The sequence below is a fragment of the Sorex araneus genome, chromosome 3 (genome assembly GCF_027595985.1).
Source record: "Sorex araneus isolate mSorAra2 chromosome 3, mSorAra2.pri, whole genome shotgun sequence".
Taxonomy (NCBI): Eukaryota; Metazoa; Chordata; class Mammalia; order Eulipotyphla; family Soricidae; genus Sorex; species Sorex araneus.
The window spans coordinates 32,631,899-32,653,709 of NC_073304.1; the positions used below are offsets into that span (position 1 = coordinate 32,631,899).

General features: G+C 44.9%; 2 protein-coding genes across 3 annotated transcripts in view; one reads left to right on the forward strand and one right to left on the reverse strand.

Annotated features, from left to right (window-relative positions):
• Window positions 1-19,495, reverse strand: part of RAD51B (RAD51 paralog B) — a 643,620-nt gene extending 624,125 nt beyond the window's left edge. The window contains exons 1-4 of one of the 2 annotated variants that reach the window (XM_055132312.1): window positions 19,473-19,495; window positions 13,214-13,325; window positions 9,265-9,378; window positions 8,618-8,734 (exon numbers count right to left, since the gene is read on the reverse strand). In XM_055132312.1, coding sequence (XP_054988287.1) covers window positions 8,618-8,734; window positions 9,265-9,378; window positions 13,214-13,297 — 315 coding nt within the window. In that variant the 5' untranslated portion in view covers window positions 13,298-13,325; window positions 19,473-19,495. Of the gene's footprint in view, window positions 1-8,617; window positions 8,735-9,264; window positions 9,379-13,213; window positions 13,326-16,504; window positions 16,550-19,472 lie in introns of those variants that run through there. The other variant, XM_004612334.2, reaches the window with a different exon arrangement.
• Window positions 19,496-19,657: 162 nt separating this feature from the next.
• ZFYVE26 (zinc finger FYVE-type containing 26) overlaps window positions 19,658-21,811 on the forward strand; it is an 84,100-nt gene continuing 81,946 nt past the window's right edge. The window contains exons 1-2 of the mRNA XM_004612335.2: window positions 19,658-19,712; window positions 20,226-20,482. Of these exons, the coding sequence (XP_004612392.2) occupies window positions 20,289-20,482 (194 nt within the window). The 5' untranslated portion in view covers window positions 19,658-19,712; window positions 20,226-20,288. The remainder of the gene's footprint in view (window positions 19,713-20,225; window positions 20,483-21,811) is intronic.

Here is a 21,811-nt window from a genome sequence, read left to right on the forward strand (position 1 = left end):
TCCCTTTAGGGAGAGGTGGGACAGTGTCTCCCAAAGCCAAGTGGCTCCCTCGAGGAGGACAGGCACCAGTTCTCCTGTGCTCATGAACAAAGCACAGAAATGTTGTGTGTGTGAGTGTGTGTGTGTGTGTGTGTGTGTGTGTGTGTGTGTGTGTGTGTGGTGGGGAGCGGGGGAGCGGGGAGAAATGCTCTCCTTTGCTTGTAGTGATTTGGAGCAAGAATCTAGTATAATCTTAAATGTTACAGATTTGGCAGTACATCACAGGCTTACTCTTGCAGAGGAAGTCTCGAACTAAGTAAGATAGGCGGATGGCACAACTCTCTTTGTTGACAAGCATTTGAACCACTTCTTGTGTATGTGTGGGTGGGTGGGTGGATTTGGGGCCACACCTGGCGATGCTCAGAGGCTACTCCCGGCTCTGTGCTTGTGCTTGGGGTTTGCTCCCGGAGGTGCCTGGGGGACTATGCAGTGCCAGGGATCAAACCGGTGCCTCCCACATGCAAAGCAGGCACTCAGCCTGGGGAGCTATCTCTCCGGTGCCCTAAACCACTTCCTGAGTCCTATAATCTCTTCATTACAAAATGAAAAATACCTTTTTTTTAATGATCCCCTTAAGTACAACCTTAATTTTACCTACGCACATTAATTATCTTGATCGTGCATTCTCAGCAGGGGTGATAATGTCCCTACGACTGAAGTAAGGGGAGTTTCAATTTTTATACATAAGGTACAGATAGTCCTACCCATAGACTGACAATATATCTATGATAAGAAAAGATCATGGGGGTGGGTGGTGGTTAGAGAAAAAAAATACACACACACACACACACACACACACATATATATATGAGGGCTCCTGAGAGAGAGATAATGAAAGGCCCAAGAAATAATGATCTGGTCTGTAGATTTCATATGCGAAGGCTGCTGTGTATGACTTAATCTCTGCGTTAACATAATTTGTAAAGATGGAATTTCAAACATAGTTACTGGCAATGTCACAATTGACTTTTTATAGCAGATTACTATAATCGCAGGTTGCACGTTACAATCCACACAATATTGGAATTTACATATACAGCCATTCTCACTAGTAATTCTGCAGAAATTAATTTCTCTTTTGTTTTCTCCTCAGCCACTTCTATTTCTGGATCCACTTTAATTTTGCGGTTTTAACCGAATATACGCAGATTCAATGAAGTTCACAAAACTCAAAACTGATGATAGGGTTGGAGATACTACACAGGGTTAAGGCACTTGCTTTGCTTGTGGCTGACCCTGGTTCTTTCCCAGCCATGGTATATGGTCCTCCCAAACACCACCAGAAGTAGCTTTAGACCTCCCAGTATGGCCCCCAAACAAACAAACAAACAGAAACCCCTGTGATAAGTAAGTTGGGGAATTGAGTCAGGAAAGAGAAGCTTCAAAAATGAGAGCAGAGGGGCTGGAGCAACAGTACAGCGGGTAGGGCATTTGCCTTGCACATGGGCGACCCGGGATCAATTCCCAGCATCCCATATGGTCCCCCAAGCACCGCCAGGAGTAATTCCTGAGTGCATGAGCCAGGAGTAAACCCTGTGCATCACCGGGTGTGACCTAAAAAGCCAAAAAAAAAAAAAAAAAAAGAGCAGAATGTTTCCAGATTCATTCTTACCCGCTTTATTCTTTCTGTCCTCTCCAAACTCGGTCTAATTTTATTCTACTGGTTGTCTAACTCCTTATCTCCTCCAGTCTAATTTGTATCTTAGATCTGGGATTCCAGCTTTGGTCTTTTAACCATAAACAAGTATTGGACAATGCGAATTATCAGACATTTTCATTCATAACCGTACTATGATCTGGTGTGACAAATGACCACGAACTTAGCAAAGCGCATACAGTACCTACTCATCATCTCACACTTCTGTAGGTCTAACCTAACTAAAATGCTGCTCTATTTCCTGAGTCAGTGTGTAGACTGTAAAGGAAAACTACAGGCCTAGAACACTCCATGGGGAAAGCAGAGCAATGGGACAGATTCCAGGTAGAGGTCACCTCCCAACAAGAAGCCGAAGACAGGACCAGCGAGGAGCCCACCATCCATTTCAAGAGGTTTTGCATTAATCTGGTTCTTATACTGATTCACAGGCTCTCAAGGGTTCATAATGCAACCATGCCATGCCGGCTGTAATGAATCTTGTATAAATACAATATATGTTGATATTTTTGCTTTTAATAAAAAGCATAAATAGAAATACTCTCTGTATGCAGCCTGGAAAGCCCCACCACTGAAGAGAAAGGAGGAAATGTGCCACTCATGAACAGTGAAGGTGCTGACAGTCTCAAGTCACCAAGTGGCTCACAAGCCCTAAATGGCCTATGACTTCTGCAGAGATTCAGAATTAGAGAAAGGTCAGTGGTAAATATTAAAAATTCTGCTAAACCCTAATTCTAAATTATTCTTACTCTAAAACTTAAATTGTTCTAAAACTTAAAAAATAAAAAGTATCTGTGGATTAACCTTCCTTCAGTCCAATTATGTGCCCATGAACTTGTATCATCATTCCTAGCTTGTCTGCTGAGGTAATGATTGTCTAAGTTTTCGCTGCACAACTTCACACCTCACCATGTGCTGAGCCGTACCATGCACACGAAGGCTGAGCTCCCATCACCATCACCCAACAGACCCCTACAACCTGTCCACCGACCTGCCTCCATTCTCTTCCGTGTACATATAATTACTATTTTGCCGTCAGCATCTAAGACTGTTTTTGTTTTGATGTTTTTCCTTGATTCTTTTATCTTCCCCCTGAGTGAAATCAGACAGTATCTGTCCGTCTCTCTGACTTACTTTACTTAATATAATCCCCTTAGGTTCCAGCCATGATGCCCGGAATGGCAAATTCCACCTTTTTTTACAGTTTAGTAGTATTACATGATGTGCATGTATCACCACATATTCTTCATCCACTATCTGTCAACAAGCACTTTTGTTGTTTCCTCATCTTAGCTATTTTGGAACAACACTGCAGTGCAGCTACCTTTTTAAATTAGTGTTGTTAAATTCTTTAAATAAATACCCAGAGGTGGAATTGCTGAGCCATGTGGTAGTCCTATTATTAATTCATTGAGAAACCCTGAGACTGTTTTTACAGTGGTTTCATCGTTTCATATTCCCACCGACAGTGTAAGAGGGTCCCTTTCTTCCACATCCTCACCCACACTTATTGCTTATTGACTTTCATTTCTTTATTTAGGTTTTAGGACCACGCCTGGTGGTAGTCAGGGACTACTTCTGGCTCTGTGGTCAGGCAGTGCTTTGGAGGACCATATGGCAGAACTGGAATCAGCCACTTGCAAGGCAAATCCCTTAACCCCTACATAATCCCTGTGGCCCTGGTTCTTGGCTTTTAGAATGAACATCACTGTAACAGGAGTAATGTAGTATTCATAGTAGGGCTTCTGCTTTGTTTTTCAGTCAGGGCCTCCCAGCTACAGGCCCCAAGGGTCACTCCCAGCCACAGGATTTGGTGATTTGGTGGTGCTCAGACCAGCAGCACCATCAGGGCTCCACCTGGTATAGTTCCCAAAGATTAGCCCATGTCAAGGATTGAACTTGGGACCTTGTACATGCAAGACATGTGCTCCACCCTTTCAACTATCTCCCTGGCCCTCACTGTGGTTTTGATTGGAATTTCCCCAATGATAAAAGACAAAGAACATTTCTCAAAGTTTATCTGCCATCTGTATGCCTTATTTAGTTAATTACTTTTACATTTAAATCACTGTATCACTTTCATCCCATTGTTCATTGATTTGCTCGAGCAGTCGCCAGTAACGTCTCCATTCGTCCCTGTCACGTGCTAGCATAGCCTGATGGCGTATTGGGGGCTCTTTCAGGATCAGGGGAATGAAGACCATCTTTATTACTGTTTTTGGCATATCAAGTAAGCCACGGGTAGCTTGCCAGGCTCTGCCGTGCAGGCGGAATATTCTCGGTAACTTGCAGGGCTCTCTGAGAAGGGCAGAGGCTTTGGAGGTGGCCTCTAATCATCTTTACAAGTGTTCCCAGTCTACTGAATGTAAGCTTTTGGTCGACCAGCATGTTATAACGATCTGCACACTGACAAACACACACCTGCCTGAATCTCTGGGCAGCACCTGGGACATCTGCAGCCTCAGGTTGATCTCCTTGAGGTTTATGGAGTGCACCCGAAGGTTGTTGAGCAGCTGACAGAGCATGACTGTATCACGGAGGGTCTGTGCCAGGTCAAACACCTTCACCAAGTCCCAGGTCATCCGGTGGTTGGCTGACAGCACCCCAACAGTGGATGAACCACTGCGTGCACTGCCATCACGACTCTATGTCTGAGGGTGCTGCGACTCGGCCCAGCTGGGGCAGATGACGCTGTCGCTGTGGCTGCCACCACGGTTTCTCCGTGCCCCAGCGACACCATTCTGTCCAAATCTTGCAAAACAGCCGGCGATGTCCATCAGGAACCACACATAGAGTTCCAGCAGGGATCATCCATAGAGTTCCATGCCTGGCGTGCTGAGCCGTGCATTGTCTAAGGCGAGATGGTGAGCTGGGTTCAGGAGAGTGTGAGGGGTTTGGGTGGCATCGGCGTCATCTTGCCTCCAATCAAATGTGGTGTGGTAATTATGAAAAAATGAGTAGGGAGTGTCTTATGATGTGTCGGAATATGTTTAGGAATATGTTCATTCACATCTGAGGCTCGGCCCGAGGATGTGGAAAATGGCCTGGAGCGTGGCAGCTGTTGGCTTGTGGAGGTCATCTGCCAGGGCTGGGTCCCCTGGGGTGGGGAGGGCTCTCACCCGCTCCCCTCTGGGGCACCCCGAATGAAAACAGCCTGGCACAGAGCTCGGTGATATGGTTATGGGGTCCTCACTTTATGCTCCCTTCCGGGAGAAACAGCCGTGAGTTCTGGACGGTGTTAAACACATTAATAATCGTGGATAACCTTGCTATAAACCTATGTAAGCAAAGGTCCAAAAATGCTGCAAAGGATGAAATGCATGATTCTGCCACCATCTAGTGGCAGTAGTCTGTAATAGCAGGTAAGGGATATTCTGGATATTGCAAACCATAGTGCCCAAAAGAAGAGAGCAAGAGAGAGAGAGAGAGAGAGAGAGAGAGAGAGAGAGAGAGAGAGAGAGATTGGGAGAGAGAAGAAAAGCAGGTAGGGGGCAGGAGAGGGGAGGTGATGGTAGGGAGCCTAGAGACATTGGTGCTGGGAAATGCACACTGGTGGAGGCATGGGTGTTGGAATACTGTATGACTGAAATACAATCATTAACAGCTTTGTAAAAATAAATGATTTTTTTAAATATTTTTTTTAAAAAAAGAAAAAAATTGTTAACAGTCCACCCATAAAGTTTCCAACTATATAATAAGCATTGAGTTGGAAGAGCACATACACATTTAAAAAAAAATTCTTAGATAACATGAAATAAAACTATATTATCTAAAATAGATTCCTTAACTTCAAAGAAGAAATTTACCATTAAATTTAAGACTATCCAGAGTTAGGAGTCTGCTCTTACTTAAGTTTTCTTTCTTTTTTTAAATCTGGTTTTTTTTTTTATTAAAGAGGTATGATTGAGGGTGCCCACCATGTGCCCTGCACCTGCTAGAGTCCCAGGAATGAACAAGACCTTCAGGGGGAACTGTGACTGGTAGAGACATCAGAATTGGTCAAAACAAATCCTGGGAGATCATCTTCGCTTTATAGATGGAGAATCAGGCTCCTAAAGGGAAGAACTGGTCTACAATGTCACAAGAAGGGAGGGATGCTGGCATTCTGTAACGCCCAACTCTTAAGAGCCAAAGAGCTGGCAGCAAGGTTTGCAATAAAGCAGCAACACTCAAAGGAGAAAGGAAAGAAAGAAGGAGAAAAAGGAAGGAAGGAAGGAAGGAAGGAAGGAAGGAAGGAAGGAAGGAAGGAAGGAAGGAAGGAAGGAAGGAAGGAAGGAAGGAAGGAAGGAAGGAAGGAAGGAAGGAAGGAAGGAAGGATCATGATTTACAAAATGACTGATAGTTGCATTTTAGGCATACAATAGTTCAACACCAATCCCTCCACCACTGTCAACTTCCAGTCGACAACCAGTGTTCCCAGATTCCCTCCCCATCCCAACATTCATTCCACCCACACTTGTCACCTTGACAGGCACATTACAAAGTTTCAGTAGTTGCCGCTTAGAGCTCATGTTTTCAGTTCAGTTGAATCTGTGTTTTGGATATATGGCTATAGCCCTCACTCATATCACTGGGATAACTGAAGCCCTGATGCCTGTTCACCTGTTACTTCTTGTTCTCTTCTCCCCCGCTTGATTTCTTTCCTTCTCTGTCTGTCTCCTCTCTAAGCACTGGGGTCAAGGTTGACCCCTAAGTGTTCTCCTTTCACTGCAATACATTTTCTCATCCAGTATCCTATATTCCAAAAGTAAGTGAGATCATCCTGTTTGTCTTTCTTCTGTCTTACTTCACTCAACATGATATCTTGTTTAAGTTTTCTTGGGGGCAGGAGAGATAGTAAAGAAGTTTACTCATGACCAGCCCTGGTTTAAATCCACATAAGGTCCCCTGAGCACTGCCAGGGATCACTCTTCAGCACTGAGCCAGGAGTAGCCCCTGAGCTCTGCACAGTATAGCCCAATAACTCAAAGGGGAAAAAAATAAATAAATATTTTTTAAGAACTTCTCAGGCAAAAGCCCCTCAGAAGAATCTTGGTAAACTTAGAGCCAGAGAGACTGTACAGCGGGTCCGGCTCTTGCCTTGCAGGTGATGGACCGAGGTTCAATCTCCAGCAACACATATGGTCCCTCGAACCCTGCTACAGGTGATCCCAGAATGCAGAGTGCGGAGTAAGCCCTGAACAGCGCCAGGTATGGCCCAAAAAGCAAACCAAAGCACAAAACAAAACGAAAGAAAGAAAGAATATTGATAAACTTAGGGGGGAAAAGGCAGAGAAGAAAATTGGTGAGTCTATTGACTCAGCACACCAGGACCAGCAAGCATAAAATGCAGTGTAAAAAAAAAAATGTATTGCAATAATTTTTAAATGTTCATACATTCCTAATATTTCTTTCAAAGTCTCCTTTCCTTTCCTTAAACATGAGCAGAACTTAATGGCTCACTTCTTTTTTTTTAACCTTTGGCAGTACGGCAGAGCCTGGCAAGCTACCTGTGGCGTACTCAATATGCCAAAAACAGTGACAAAGACGGTCCTCATTCCCCTAACCCGGAAAGAGCTTCCAATACGCCATTGGGCTACACTAGCACGAAACAGGGATGAATAGAGACGTTACTGGCACCCACTCGAGCAAATCAATGAACAATGGGATGACAGTGATGACAGTGATACCTTTCGCAGTGCCAGAGCCCAAACCCAGGGTCTCCCCATCCACGCAAGGCTAGTGCTCTATTGAGAAGCTACACCCCCAGATGATTCACTTTGAAGGAAAACTGGCAGAAGTAATGGTGCCCAACTTCTAAAACTGAGTCATCTAAGGCACGGCTACACTCTTCTTTCCTATCCCTCAGCTTGCGTGTCGTGAAGAGACTCCACAAGTCTGTGCAGTGCCGGCCTGGGGAGCACGGGGACCTCCTGCCACCAACCGTGCCTCACTGCAGTCACATGAGTGAGTCCCCCCCGGAGACCGGCTTCAGATACAACATCCCTGGCCAAGACCACCAAGCTAAGACATGCCCAAAGCACCAGAAAAAAATAAATGTTTAATATTATGAGACAATTTGTTTTGGGTAATTTGCTATGCAACAACATCTGACTAAAATAAAACCTATGATTGTCTTTATTTATTTATTTATTTTTTGGCTTTTTGGGTCACACCCGGCGATGCTCAGGGCTGACTCCTGGCTCTGCACTCAGGAATCACTCCTGGTGGTGCTCAGGGAAACATATGGGATGCTGGGAATCGAACACGGGTTGGCCACGTTCAAGGCAAATGCCCTACCCGCTGTGCTATCACTCCAGCCCCCGAAAACCTATGACTTTCTAGCACCAGATTTTATCTACAACAGAAAGCAAAAATATCTCACTTTAGTTTAATGTTTTAATTTGCCTATATTTAATAAAACTCCAATTTTGGCTTTCTAACATATAAGTAATAACCATTTGGGGAGTAGTTTTTGTTTATTGTTGTCTTAGTTTTAGTTTCCAGGATACATCTGGCAGTGCTCAGGGCTTGCTCCTAGAACAGTGCTCAGGGGGTCACTCCTGATGACGGTCAGAGGACCTAGGTAGTACCAATGATTAACATTGGGTCAGCAACATGCAAGGCAAGTGCCTTAACTTCTGTACGATCTCTCTGGACCCAAAGCAATGGGTTTTTTGTTTGTTTATCTGCTTTAATTTTGGGGTCACACCAGCAATGCTCAGGGGTTACTCCAGGCTCTATCTCAGGAATCACTCCTGATAGTGCTCAAGGAACCATACTTGATGCCAGGGATTGAACCTGGGTTCACCGCATGCCAGACAAGTACTTTATCCCCTGTCCTATCTCTCCAACCCTCAAGGGAATAGTTTTTAACTAAACTTTTCCCTCTCGCTCTCAAGGCAAGAAGACAGTGAAGGAGATTTGAAAATTTTTTCTCTTTACCTCTGTGAGGGATCCACAAGCCACACCACCATGCAGGGCTTCATCCAAAGCAGAAAGGGTGGTTGGTAAGAATGCAGGTGAGAGGGCATGAGATCTTTGGGTCTTTAGTTCGTAAGCCTACACAAGAGAAAAATCATTCTTTTCAACCTCTATGTCTATTCAAAAACATAAACCAACATCAAACCTCCATGTTCAGCAGTTGTGGAATCCAGCCATTCTTTGCAGCTTATTGTTTGTCAGCAATTGTTTACTTGTGCGTCATGGGACTGTGCTAAATTATGGGGATGGGGATACTCTAAAATTAAGAATATATTATAGTTTACGCAGGAAGTTCACAAATCCTACCCTAGCAAGTAAACAAACAAAAAGATAACCTTTGAAACATCTCAGTCAAGTTACAGAGGAAAGAATTTCCCTCTGCCCTTCATTTCTATAATTAGAAGCTGTCTCAAATTAGCCAAAAAATGGCTAAATTTTTCCATCATTATTAGAGGAATAAATCTGATATGGGAATTAATATTTTTGAGGTATGTACACATCTCTATACTTCCCCCCCCCAAAAAAAAAGAGAAAAGATCTTAAATGAGATAATCACTTCAAAATGCAGAACAATCATAAACAAATCATAGTGAAAAACATGTACGTACCGTTTTCATCCGTGGAGCACAGGCCCTGCTAACCACACACAGAAGTTCATGAACACCTTGATAACTCAGGCCAACCATCTTCATAAGTTCCAGGGGGGACAGACAAAGAAAGTCCTAAAAGAGAAATAAGGAGAACACTGTAAGTATCTATGTGCAACAAAGATATTGAAATTGGGAGGAACACCAATACCGTGTGAGTATAGAAGAAAGTAAACATACTGCCGATCAATGCCTTATGCATTCCTTATAGTATTTTCACCTAAAAATGTCTCATCTGAAAGACAGTGTGAAATTGTCCTACATATATGGAGTCCCAGAGCAGGAGCTGCCCCCGGTGTGTCTGATCACTACATTGGTACCTGGAAGAATCAGGGCACAAAACAGGAGCCCAGGGAGATTCAGGTCACAATTAGTTTCTTCCCGAGTGATGGGGGCATTCGGAGGAACAATTTGCTCATTGAGAGCGGTTAAAGCTGACTATGGAATCAAATGTTAACTTTCATACTTTTGGAAACTTCCACAGGATAAACATGAAGACTATTAGATCCAATACAAAAAAATCAAAGATAGTGTTCATATTCAAAACAAATTTTTTTAATTGAGTCACCCTGAGATATATAGTTACAAAGCTTTCGTGATGGGGTTTCAGTCATACAATGTTCCAACATCCATCCCTCCACCAGTGTCCATTTCCCACCACCACTATCCCCTGTATCCCTCCTGACACACACCTCACCCCCAGCCTGCTTCTATGGCAAGTACTTTTCTTCACGTTCAAAAGCAATTCTTGGGGCTGGAGCAATAGCACAGGGGGTAGGGCGTTTGCCTTGCATACGGCCCACTCAGGTTCGAATCCCAGCATCCCATATGGTCCCCTGAGCACGGCCAGGGGTAATTCCTGAGTGCAGAGCCAGGAGTAATCCCTGTGCATCGCCAGGTGTGACCCCAAAAAAAGCAAAAAAAAAAAAAAAAAAGCAATTCTTTTTAAAATGTGTGGCATAGTCAGAGAGCCTGTCTGGCTAGAGAGGATCAAGTCCTAATATGAAACCATACTTTCTGTGTAGTTTCTGTTTGGGGCTGCACCCAACTTTGCTCAGGCCATATCCCAGCTTTGTGCTCAGGGATTATTCCTGGAGGAGCTCTGGGAACCATCTGTAATGCCAGGAATCAAACCCAAGTTGGCTGCAAGCACAGCAAGCACCTTAACTACTGTACTATCTCCCCACTCAAAACTATAAATCTTACATCAGTGCCTAAGGGGGGGTGTGCTTCATTAATGTGCTTAAAAATTCAGTTTCTGCTCTACACATTTCTCTCACTCCATCAGCAGGGAGACAATTCTATTAATTTCTCTCTGAAGTAAGGAGCTGGGACCAGAGAGATAGTAGAGTGGATAAGGCACTTGGGCTGACCCAGGTTTGATACCTGGCACCATATACGGTGACCACCAAGCTTCTGAGCTGAGAACTAGGGATAAGCCTTGAATACTGCAGGGTGTAGCCCAAAAAACAAAAAAAAAAAAAAAAATGAGAGTCAGGGGGAAGCTAGGGAAGTAAAACAGCCAGTAAAGCACTTGCCTTGCATATGGCTGACTTGGGTTCAATCCCCAGCACAGCATAGTTTCCCAAGCCCCGCAGAGTGTGATTCCTGGATGCAGAGTCAGTAGCAAGCCTTAAGAACCATAGACTTGCAAGCCACCCCTGGCTGGTGCCAGATAATCTCACCATCGGCCACCATCCAGATCACACGTCCTTTAGCAACATGATGCTTGTCATAACCATGCTGCCGGACCCCGTGCCAGGCTGTTTTACTCCAGATGCTCCAGAGAGACCCCCTCCCCGCCCCAAGGTACTCAGCCCCAGCAGCAGAAAGCCTCCAAACTTCAACCGCCACCCTGCTCACAGCCACTCTCCACATGCTTCGGCCGAGCCTCACCCACCAGTGAACCTTCTCCTGGCCCACCTACATTTCATAGAACACACCCTACCCATATTCCAAGAGTACCGCACCACATTTGATGGGATTCAAAGTAGGAGGCAATCAACCTTAGAGGGAAATATTATATTCTTTCAGTTCTGCTTTGGGGCAGGGATTGGGGTTCGGGATGGAAGCACTCTAAATATGGTGGTGGGATTGGTGTTTGAATATTAAATGTCATCAATTATTGTGAACTACTTTATAAAATAAATTTTTTTAAAAAAGGACTATAGGGGCCGGAGCGATAGCACAGTGGGTAGGGCGTTCGCCTTGCACACGGCCGACCCGGGTTCAATCCCCGGCATCCCATATGGTCCCCCAAGCACCGCCAGGAGTAATTCCTGAGTGCAAAAGCCAGGAGTAACCCCTGAGCATCACTGGGTGTGATCCAAAAAGCAAAAAAAAAAAAAAAAAAAGAACTATAGGTTTGCCCCTCCCCCAAAAAACAATTTCTCTTGAAAATGAAAACTACCACCCATTTTGTTTTTTGGTTTGGGATTTTTGTTAATTTTTTTTTTTTTATTGAATCACTGTGAGACAGACAGTGATTCAACAGCTTTACAAAGCTGTTGATGATTAATGATTAGGTTTCAGTCATATAATGTTCCAACACCCATTCCTCCACCAGTGTACATTTCCCACCACCAGTGTCCCCAGTTTCGCTCCCATCACCCCCATCACCTATTTTGAACACCATCTCTTCATGCAAGTCATTTTTTTTTTTTTGGCTTTTTGGGTCACACCCAGCAGTGCTCAGGGGTTACTCCTGGCTTTGCACACAGGAATTACTCCTGGCGGTACTCAGTGGACATATGGGATGCTGGGAATAGAACCTGGGTCGGCCGCGTAGAAGGCAAACTCCCTATCTGCTGTGCTACCACTCCAGTTCTGCAAGTCATATTTCTCATGTAGCACTGTAGCACTGCCGTCCCATTGTTCATCAATTTGCTCGAGCGGGCACCAGTAACATCTCCATTGTGAGACTTGTTGTTACTGTTTTTGGCATATCAAATACACCACGAGTAGCTTGCCAGGCCCTGCCATGCGAGCGGGATACTCTCGGTAGCTTGCTGGGCTCTCCGAAGGGGACGGAGAAATCGAACCCGGGTTTACCTCATACCCGCTGTGCTATAACTACAAAAACAGATTTTGTGGTGCAACCTCCCTTGAAGCCCAAAAAACTTCACAAGTACACTTTATCTTATGCTACGAGCATGCTCTTCCCCAAAAACGCAAAAATACTGAAACCGATTCAGTGAAATCACATTTGGAGTTACAACCTAAGTACTCTGATTTTTAAAATTAGTCTATGGGGACCAGAGAGAAAACACTGCCTTGCTGAGTTCCATCCCCAGCACCCCACATGATCTCTCAAGCTCACCAGGAGTAATCCCTGAGCAGAGCCAGGAGTAAGCCCTAAGAACTAGCTTGTTTGGGCTCCCCCTGCTTCCCGAAAAAAGAAATCCATCTAAAAAGGACAACTCAAGAGACTGGAACACATGCTTTGCATGTAAGAAGCCAAGGTTCCAATCCCTGGCACCATATGGTTCTCTGAATACTGCCAGGAAATACCACACCAACACTGGAGGAAAAATAAAATCAATCTATGGAGAGACCATCACTTCGCATTGTTCTGGCTTGAGGGCCACACCCCACAGTGCAAGGGAGGGAGTGGCCCCATGTGGTACCTGGAAGCTACTCCCTGTAGTTCCTGATGGACCACAGAATCCCTGGGCTGGAACCTGAGTCTCAGCCACACGGAGAACATGCTCCAGCCCTCTGAGTTCTCTCCCCAGCCCTGGCACTTTTTTCTTAACAAACCAAAATTTGTGTACTTCAGTGATTAGCTATTTATTTAATTACTAAGGTAGGTAGAAAATTATTCATTTTAAGATTAATTTTTTTTCATTAAACTGTATCTTAATTTAAACTCAGCAAAGCTTCTCCAGGAGCAAAATTAAATACATTTTACCTGGCAGGTAACAATCTGATGCCTGCTTAGCCGATCACACAGCTCTTGTGATAAACCCACTCTTCTGAGTTTCTTGCTTCCCATGTCTCCAGATGCAGCTACAAAATAAAACCTTGGAAAAAAAAATCAGAAAATAGCATAAGCAATAGAAAGCAGATGGATTATTCAAAAAGCACTATAAAAAATATCCAAGTTTCTCCATATGCAAAAAATATATATAATTTTACTGATAAAATAAAGGCAGGCATAGAATCTTTCTAAACTTTAGTTGGAGAAGTAACTGTCAAATAGGCACAGAAATATAAGGTGCCACATGAATGTGCACCTCCGACAACTATTCGATACGTGTTCTAGGAATACAGAAACACTACACACAGGCAAGGATCACTCCTGGTGGAACTCGGAGGATCATCTGCGGTGCTTTGTATCAAATCCACATTGGTTGCATCTAGGTCAGCCTCCTATCCTGCCATATTATTCAGAATTCTAGAGCAGTCACAGTGATTCCCTTAAAGAAACATGCAAAAGAGAGGCTGTGGGTCTTACAGAGGACAAAATCAACTCAGAAGAGAACAGGAAAAAAAAAATAAAAAGCAGAACAGAAAAAGGAATTATCATGGGCATGGGAGAATGCTCAAGGGACTGGAGGGCAGGCTTATAGGGGGGCACCATTCGGGTTTTTAAGCAGTGCCGGGAGCAACACCCCATCCTGCCAGTACAGCTGGGTAAAAGCCAGACATATTTAATATGTATATAATACCAACAGTCCGAGTATGCTCATGTTCTCGTCAAATTTCTATGTAACATAGAAATTCTGTCAGGCTGAAGATATTTGACTTTAGGCTAGAGAGACAGAACAGCAGGGAAGTCACTTGCCTTGCACACGGCAAACCCAGATTTAATCCCTGGCACCTGGTCTGGCCCCCCAAGCTCTGCTATGAGGGATTCTTAAGTGCAGGACCAAGTGTAAGTGCCGAGCCCCAGGTGTGCCCCCGAACTCCCAGCAAATTAATTAATTAGTTAATTAATTAATTAAGCTTTTGGGAGATAGAGCGATAATACAGCAGGTAGGGCTTTGTCTTGCATGTGGCCAACTCCGGTTAGATCCCCAGCATTACATATGTTCCCCAGAGCACCACCAGGAGTAATTCCTGAGTGCAGAGCCAGGAGTAATTCCTGAGCATTGCCAGGTGTGATCCAAAAAAAGAAAAAGAGAAAAAAGAAAGAAAGAAAAATATTTTTATCTTTCCCCTCTCAGTGGGGATTTGTCAGTACAGACTTGTTTGGACAGAGACTGTTCCGCAAGTGACATCTAATAATTATTGTTTGGGTTCTTTACAGACCAAATAGTTCTAGACAATGATAACATCTAAACTGATAAAGCTAATCAAAAAGAATAGTAAATGCTGGGCCTTTAAAGACAACCAACTCTGCTCTCTTCCTTTGGGGGCCACTCCTATCACTTGCCCAGATTTCCATTGTCTCTAGTGACTCTCAGCTGCCCCACCCCACACACTGATGTCTAGAGGCCAACAATTACTAAAGTATATTTACTCCTTTTTAGGAAACCCAGTAAAAAAGAAGATAGACTTATGCACAAAGAATCACAGTTGTGGGGGCTGGAGCAATAGCACAGCGGGTAGGCCGTTTGCCTTGCATGCGGCCAACCTGGGTTTGATTCCCAGCATCCATATGGTCCCCCAAGCATTGCCAGGAGTAATTCCTGAGTGCATGAGCCAGGAGTAACCCCTGTGCATCGCCAGGTGTGACCCAAGAAACAAACAAAAAAAAAAAAGAATGGCAGTTGTGCAATAAAGATTACCACTGTGCCATGGGAAGTAAATTAAAAAAGGCTCCCAAGTGGCCTGCAAAAGAGAGATCAGTGGCAGCATCTTGCCTGCCAGAAGTAGCTTTTTTAAAAGTTGTTCTAGTCCTGTCGGTCTCAAACCTCCCCTAGGAACCATTAGACCAGAGAGCAGACTTCACACTTCTGGGCCTGGAGCAACAGTAGAATGGGTAGGCCGCTTGCCTTGCACAAGGCCAACCTGGGTTCAACCCCCAGCATCCCATATGCCCCTGCAGACCACTGGGAGTAACCCCTAAGCACTGTTGGGTGGGGCCCAAAACAAAACAAAATTCATGCTTCAGATGGATCCACACTCCATAAATTGGTCCCTCTCACTCATGTGTGGGATCAAAACCCTAATCCCTCCTTCCTGGTGGGAGGAGACTTCACCTCTCAGTGCCTTCCTTTTCTGCAAGCCACCCTGCAGAACAGGGGTGACTCAAACTTTTACTTCATAGAACACATTAAGAGATCTGGATGGTGGCTAGTTGATTATCAATTCAGTCAGCAAAACATCATTTGCTGCTTCCTCCTGGGACCTGCTTTAGGGGAGGGTAGGGGCCACCCTAGTGCTATCCTCCCTCCCTAACTTCCATCTACAAAGCTTTCCCTCACGGCACTCTCTTCCTATCCACTGTTCTTCTCCAACATGTGCACATTGCTTTATAAATCCTATTAGCTTGGCATTCGAGCTTCTGTCTTACAAAAACTTCTTACAAACGTCTTGCCGTTAACTCCCCTGTGCTAAGTGTGTGCGAGAGATGCACAAGGGCGAAGGGCAGAAAATCCAGCTTAGAGATGGAATCCTCTCCTCCGAAACATCCACTGCAGAGGGTTGGCAAAGGCTGTGAGGTAACAATAATAACTCATATTTTCATGAGCCTTTATGAAGTGCCAGGCCGTGTTCTAAGCGCTTCTGATATTTTGCTGCATTTTACACATTAAGGCTACAAAGGTATCGAATAGAAAAAAAAAAAAAAGTATGCAAAGTGCAAGAACTAGAATGGAATCCAGGGACGAGCCCAGATTCCACGCTACTGACGATCTTTCCTCTAGCACCACCTGAACTGGAGCAGAACGCTAACACCCCCCCAACAGGACAGGTTCCCCGGCCAAGGTTCCTGCTACCCAACTGCCCGCAAGTGGGCACCAAGAGGCGAAAGCATCATCCCAGAAAGCCCTGGAATGGGCCTTCTTCCGCAAGGAGCAACCTCCAAGCATCCGCCTCCCCAACTCGCCGCGCCCCCCGCGAAGGCGGCCCGGGACCCCCAGATCTTCGGGGGGTTCCTAGCAAAGATTTCCCCATTCGGTAAGGGGCGTGCCCTGCAACCAAGACTCACCACTCCCCAGACACCAATGCCCACGGCCCCAGGGAGCGATCCTAAGATAGAGATCGCACCCTCTCTTCCCACAACTGCCCCCCGCTACACGAGACTTTTCAGTACCGGATCCAACTTTCAAACTGCAGCTTCCAACTTTCAAAGTTTCCCCCACCCCCGCCTCCGTTCCCCGCGGAAAGCGCCGCGAAGCAGCAAGAGCAGCGCGGGTTGGGGCCGTCCCCGGAGACACTGTCCAATCAGAGATTGGTCGAGACCTATGTCGGCTCCGCTGCCTGCTGGGAATTGTAGTTCGAGGTCCGTAACCGGGTTCGGCGTTCTGCACCGCAGGGTGCTTTCGATATGAGAACGGTGGCTGATGAGCCGCCAGACAGACAGCGCGAAAGTCAGGGGCACATGCTGTGCAGACTGGCTCATCCCAGGAACTACGTACTACATGCTCTCCTGAGCACCGCCAAGAGCTAACTGGAGAACGGCAGGATTGTGGCCCCCGCCCACCCCGCCCCAATCAGTGGAGAGCCCTTGGAAAGACAGTTCAAAGGGGACCCAGATGTTCAAAGGGGATCCAGATTCCTTCTTGGCTACCACATGGTGCCCCGAGCACCGACCCAGGAAGTTGGCCCCAAATACCTCCCATACACACACACACACACACACACACGTCTGATAGTCTGGAAGAATATCATGAAAGGGGCTGGAGCAACAGCACAACGGGTAGGGTGTTTGCCTTGCACGCGGCCGATCCAGGTTCGATTCCCAGCATCCTATATGGTCCCCTGAGCACCGCCAGGAGTAATTCCAGAGTGCAGAGCCAGGAGTAACCCCTGTGCATCGCCGGGTGTGACCCAAAAAGCAAACAAACAAACAAACAAAATATCATGAAAGTCTGTGAAGCAAGAGAATCTTGCCTGCACAGTACCTGAGAACTGGTGATACAGAACTGAGCTGGTGGTAGATTACAGACGGAAACAGTCACTCTGGTGTAGGGTATGGCATATGGAACACTGCGTGAAAGCTTATCAATAAGCAGTATTGTCAATCAATGCATAGAATATAGTTTTTAATTTTTAAAAACAAGAAAAACTTGCCTGGAATTCCCCCTTGTCACTCTTTTTATCAGTAAACTTAATCCTCTTATTAGAGGATCAGAAACACAGTTCAGCACTTGCCTTTGCATTTGTAATGCCCTGAGTTTTATTTTATTTTTGGCACTATGTGGCTACTTCTGTCTCCTAGTCTGAACTGTCACTGTCACTGTCACTGTCATCCCGTTGCTCATCCATTTGTTTGAGTGGGCACCAGTAACGTCTCTCAGTCTGAACACAGCTTTAAAAAAATTGGGGCTTTGCTGTGTGTGTGTGTGTGTGTGTGTGTGTGTGTGTGTATCTGTGTGTTTGTGTGCGTGTGTTTTCTTTGGGTTTTGGTGTTTGGGCCACACCCAGGGGTGCTCAGGGACCACCAGTACCAGGGATCAAACCTGGCCTCCTGCAAGCAAAACAGGTACTCGGTCCATTAAGCAATCCCTCAGCTTCTGTTGTTTTCTGTTTGGGAGCCACTCCCAGCTCTTTTCTTGCTTCCTCCAGCATGCAAATCATGCGCTAGACACCCACACATCCAGAATCTTTATTGTACCAGAGTGTCATGAGAATCCACTTAGAGAAGACAGTTGGGTTTTTATTGATTTTTTATTTTTGGAGGGGAGGAGTGCATGCGTGTGTGTGTTTGATTTTAGTGCCACATCCAGCTGTGTACTCAGGGCTTACTCCTGGCTCTACACTCAAGGAATCATTCCTGGCAGTGTTCAGGAATTCTGAAGATCAAACCCTGGTTAGTCACATGAAGGCAAATGCTCTTCCCTGTACTATCTGTATTATTGTTCCAGTCCCAGAACAGCTTTATGGTGAGCAATATTTGTTTTCATTTGCTTTTTTCACCACCATTTGTTGATGATAGTTTGACCTAAGTGCAGTTGCTCAAACTGAAAAAAACATGGGAAAACTTAAGAGTCGGCAGCAAGGTAGAATAAAAAAGAAACCAAGTAGAAGGTTGGTGAAAAATTGTTGTGCTAGGGGCTGGAGAGATAGCACAGCGGGTAGGGCGTTTGCCTTGCACGCGGCCGACCCGGGTTCAAATCCCAGCATCCCATATGGTCCCCTGAGCACGGCCAGGGGTAATTCCTGAGTGCAGAGCCAGGAGTAACCCCTGTGCATCGCCAGGTGTGACCCAAAAAGCAAAAAAAAAAAAAAAAAAAAAAAAAAAAAAAATTGTTGTGCTGAGAAACTAATCTTTAAACTGTTACTTTAAGATGCCCGAAATTTAAGTAAAACAACAGGTAAGGCACTTACAGCTGTGCAGCTGCTGAAGCCAAGACTAGTTTGAACCCTACTGCTATATATGGTTTCCTAAACTCGGAAAAAAGTCATTCCTAAACATAGGTCTGGCCATAGCCCCTGAGGACGATGGCCACAATCTATTCTCTCCCCCAAGTAAGAGTTAAGACCTGTTTTAGGGGCCTCAGGGCACCACATGGCACCATAGCGCAGCCAAGAGCAACACCCTGACCACCAACACAGGAAGCAAGCAAACAAAAGATTTGCTTTCAGATTATATTTTCAAGGTCCTTGCTCAGAATATGATTTTATCTCCCCTACTTATAAGACTGAGCCCAGTGTATCTAATTTACAGGACAGCACTCCTTACTAGAATGAGTCCTTTGGGATCAACACATTCAGGACATTTGAGACACTCAACTTCTAAGTAGACTTTAGCTTACCGTGTAATTGTTGGCTGTTGGGAAATATATTCCCAACAAGTAAACTAGAAAAAGTTTAACAGAAGAAAATAGGAACTCAGAATATAGAATTCCAATACTGTCCACCAATACATGTGGACAAAATAGTAATGGATCCTAGTCGCCTAGCTTTGTGTATCCCTGGATCTGGCAAAGCTGTAACAGGGTTTAAAAAAAAAAAGACAGAAAATATTCATGGAAAACAGTTATTCCAGCCACGCATTCTACACAATACTGAACTGATGGTGTTGAGTGGAACTGCTCCAAGTGCGTAATGTTCCTTACCCAGCTCTCAGCTTTACTGTCCCCACCAGGTTGCTCCAGTCTAAGCAGTAGGCGGCACGTGATCCAAACAAATATGGCGCCTTATTTGCATCCTGTCTCTATCTAGCCAATAGGAGTAGCCATTCTAAATAGCCACGCCCTCTTCCCCCCTCGCCCGCTCCTCAAGAATGAGATCTGTCAGCTGACCGGACTCAAACATGGCTGCGCTGGAAACCCTGTTCCTTTGGGTGCCTAAAGCAGGTGAGTGTGTGGCCCCATAGAGCAGGCGGGTGTGTGCCCCAGGATCTGAGTGCCTGGTCTCCCTGCGCGCCAACTCCCACCGCCTTCCAGTCGTGACACCGATTCGTCTGTCGATCCTCTAGTCTCTGCCTTCAAGAGAATGCTCTAGCTAGGGAGGTACCTGCTGAATTTCCGATCCCTGGGAGGCGGCGACCACCTGGTGATTTGGAGCCGCAATGGGTGTAAAGTTCAAGCGGGAATGCGGAAGTGGGGTTTGGGGTGTGTGCCCCGCGCTAATAAGATAATTAGTCTGAATTACATACTGGGTGCTCGGAGAGAGATTTCCCTTGGGGGAAATGTGGAAGTTCTCAAAAAAAAAAAAAAAAAAAAGAGATGACTTACATTGTCAAATCAAACCTAATACGATAACTGTGGAAAATAAGTTCCGTTTTTCCCAGTCTGGCTTTTAAGTTGACTGGTTTGTCCAAATATAGTTGCTTCTGTTTTTTTCTCAAGTCTGGTTTGTATTTCTAGGAGGTGCTCCACGAATGAGACCATTGGGAAAGTGTTGTGCTTAAATCATCTCTTCTGGGGAAAATGAATCATCCATTTGGGAAGGAAGAAACTGCTTCTCAAGAGGAGCTATTTGAATTTTTCTGTGAGTGCCTCCGGAGAGGAGATTGGGATCTGGCACAGGCATGTGTACCGCAGCTCCAGGAGGCACACGGCAATATCCCAAAGAAGGTGGAGGACCTACTTCAGGCTCTGGTGGTGTGTCCAAATGAGCTGAGGTAAGGGATCTCTCTTCCTACCAGGCAGTCACAGGATACGAGATACCACGTGCAACATCTGGGCTTTCATCTGTCTACTCTGAAGAATTTGTAGAAGGGGCTGGAGTGATAGAAGCAGGTGGGGGCACTTGGCATCCCATATGATCCATCGATCTTTACCAAGAGTGATCACTGAATGTAGAGTCAAAAGTAAACCTTGAGCACTGCTGGGTGTAACCCCTCCAAAAAAATTTTGTAATCTAAGTATATTACTTAATCAATACTGACCTTAATCATCCAGAACTGCATTTAAGTCTGACCTTCAATGTAAGCCTGAAACTGCTTCTTTAATTAAAGTAGATCATGGAATTGTATTGAAAACCTTTTTCTTGCCTCTAAAAAAAGACCAAAAACCTAAAGGCACTATCTCTTGCTTATGAAACTGAAGATATGGTTGTGTCTTTAACAAAGACTAGAGGAAGTGAAATTACTGAAAACTTCATTTTTGAATAATTGTAGGCCCATAAGAAGTGCTGAAATAGGGACCAAAGCAATAGTACAGCAGGTAAGGTGCTTACTTTGCACATGTCTGACCCAGGTTGCATTCCGAGCTCTCACAGGAGTCGTCCCTGAGCACAGAGCAAGGAGTAAGTCTTGAGCACTACCAGGTGTGTCCCAAAAAAACAAACAAACAAACAAAAAGGTAAGGTAGAGAAATAGTATTAGGGTTAAGGCACTTTTATGTGGCTGGCTCCCAATTTGATTCCTAGTGCCTCATGATCCCCCAGCACCACTGGGAATAAGTGGTAGTAGCCCCTAAATACCACTGGGCATGACCCAAACTCCCCAAAACAAGAGCAAAAGTAATAATATATTTTTCTCAGCTTCCCCAGTTGTAAAACCTAATATAGTACAATACTGAGCCTGTGATACTTTACTGTTTAAGTAACAGGGACCAAATCGATACTGCAGCTGGGAGGGCAATTGCTTTGTACATGCCAGACCTTGGTTCAATCCTCTGCATCTCATATGGTCCTCCAAGCACTGTCTGAGAGCAGAGCCAGAAATTATCCATAAGCATCACCAGTGTGGCCTAAAACCAAAAATCAAACACAAACTAAATAACAGGTTTCACTTTATAGGTATTACTTTTAAGGTTTACATTCATTTTTGTACATACAGATCTTTGCAGTTTGATGCATTTGCAGATTCATATAACTACAATAAGATCATGATACAGAATTATTACATTATCACAAAACAATATCCCCTCACTCCCTAAAGCCATTTCTTTTGCTTAATTCCTCCTTGTCCTCTGACAACCACTGTTCTCTATCAAAATTTTTAATC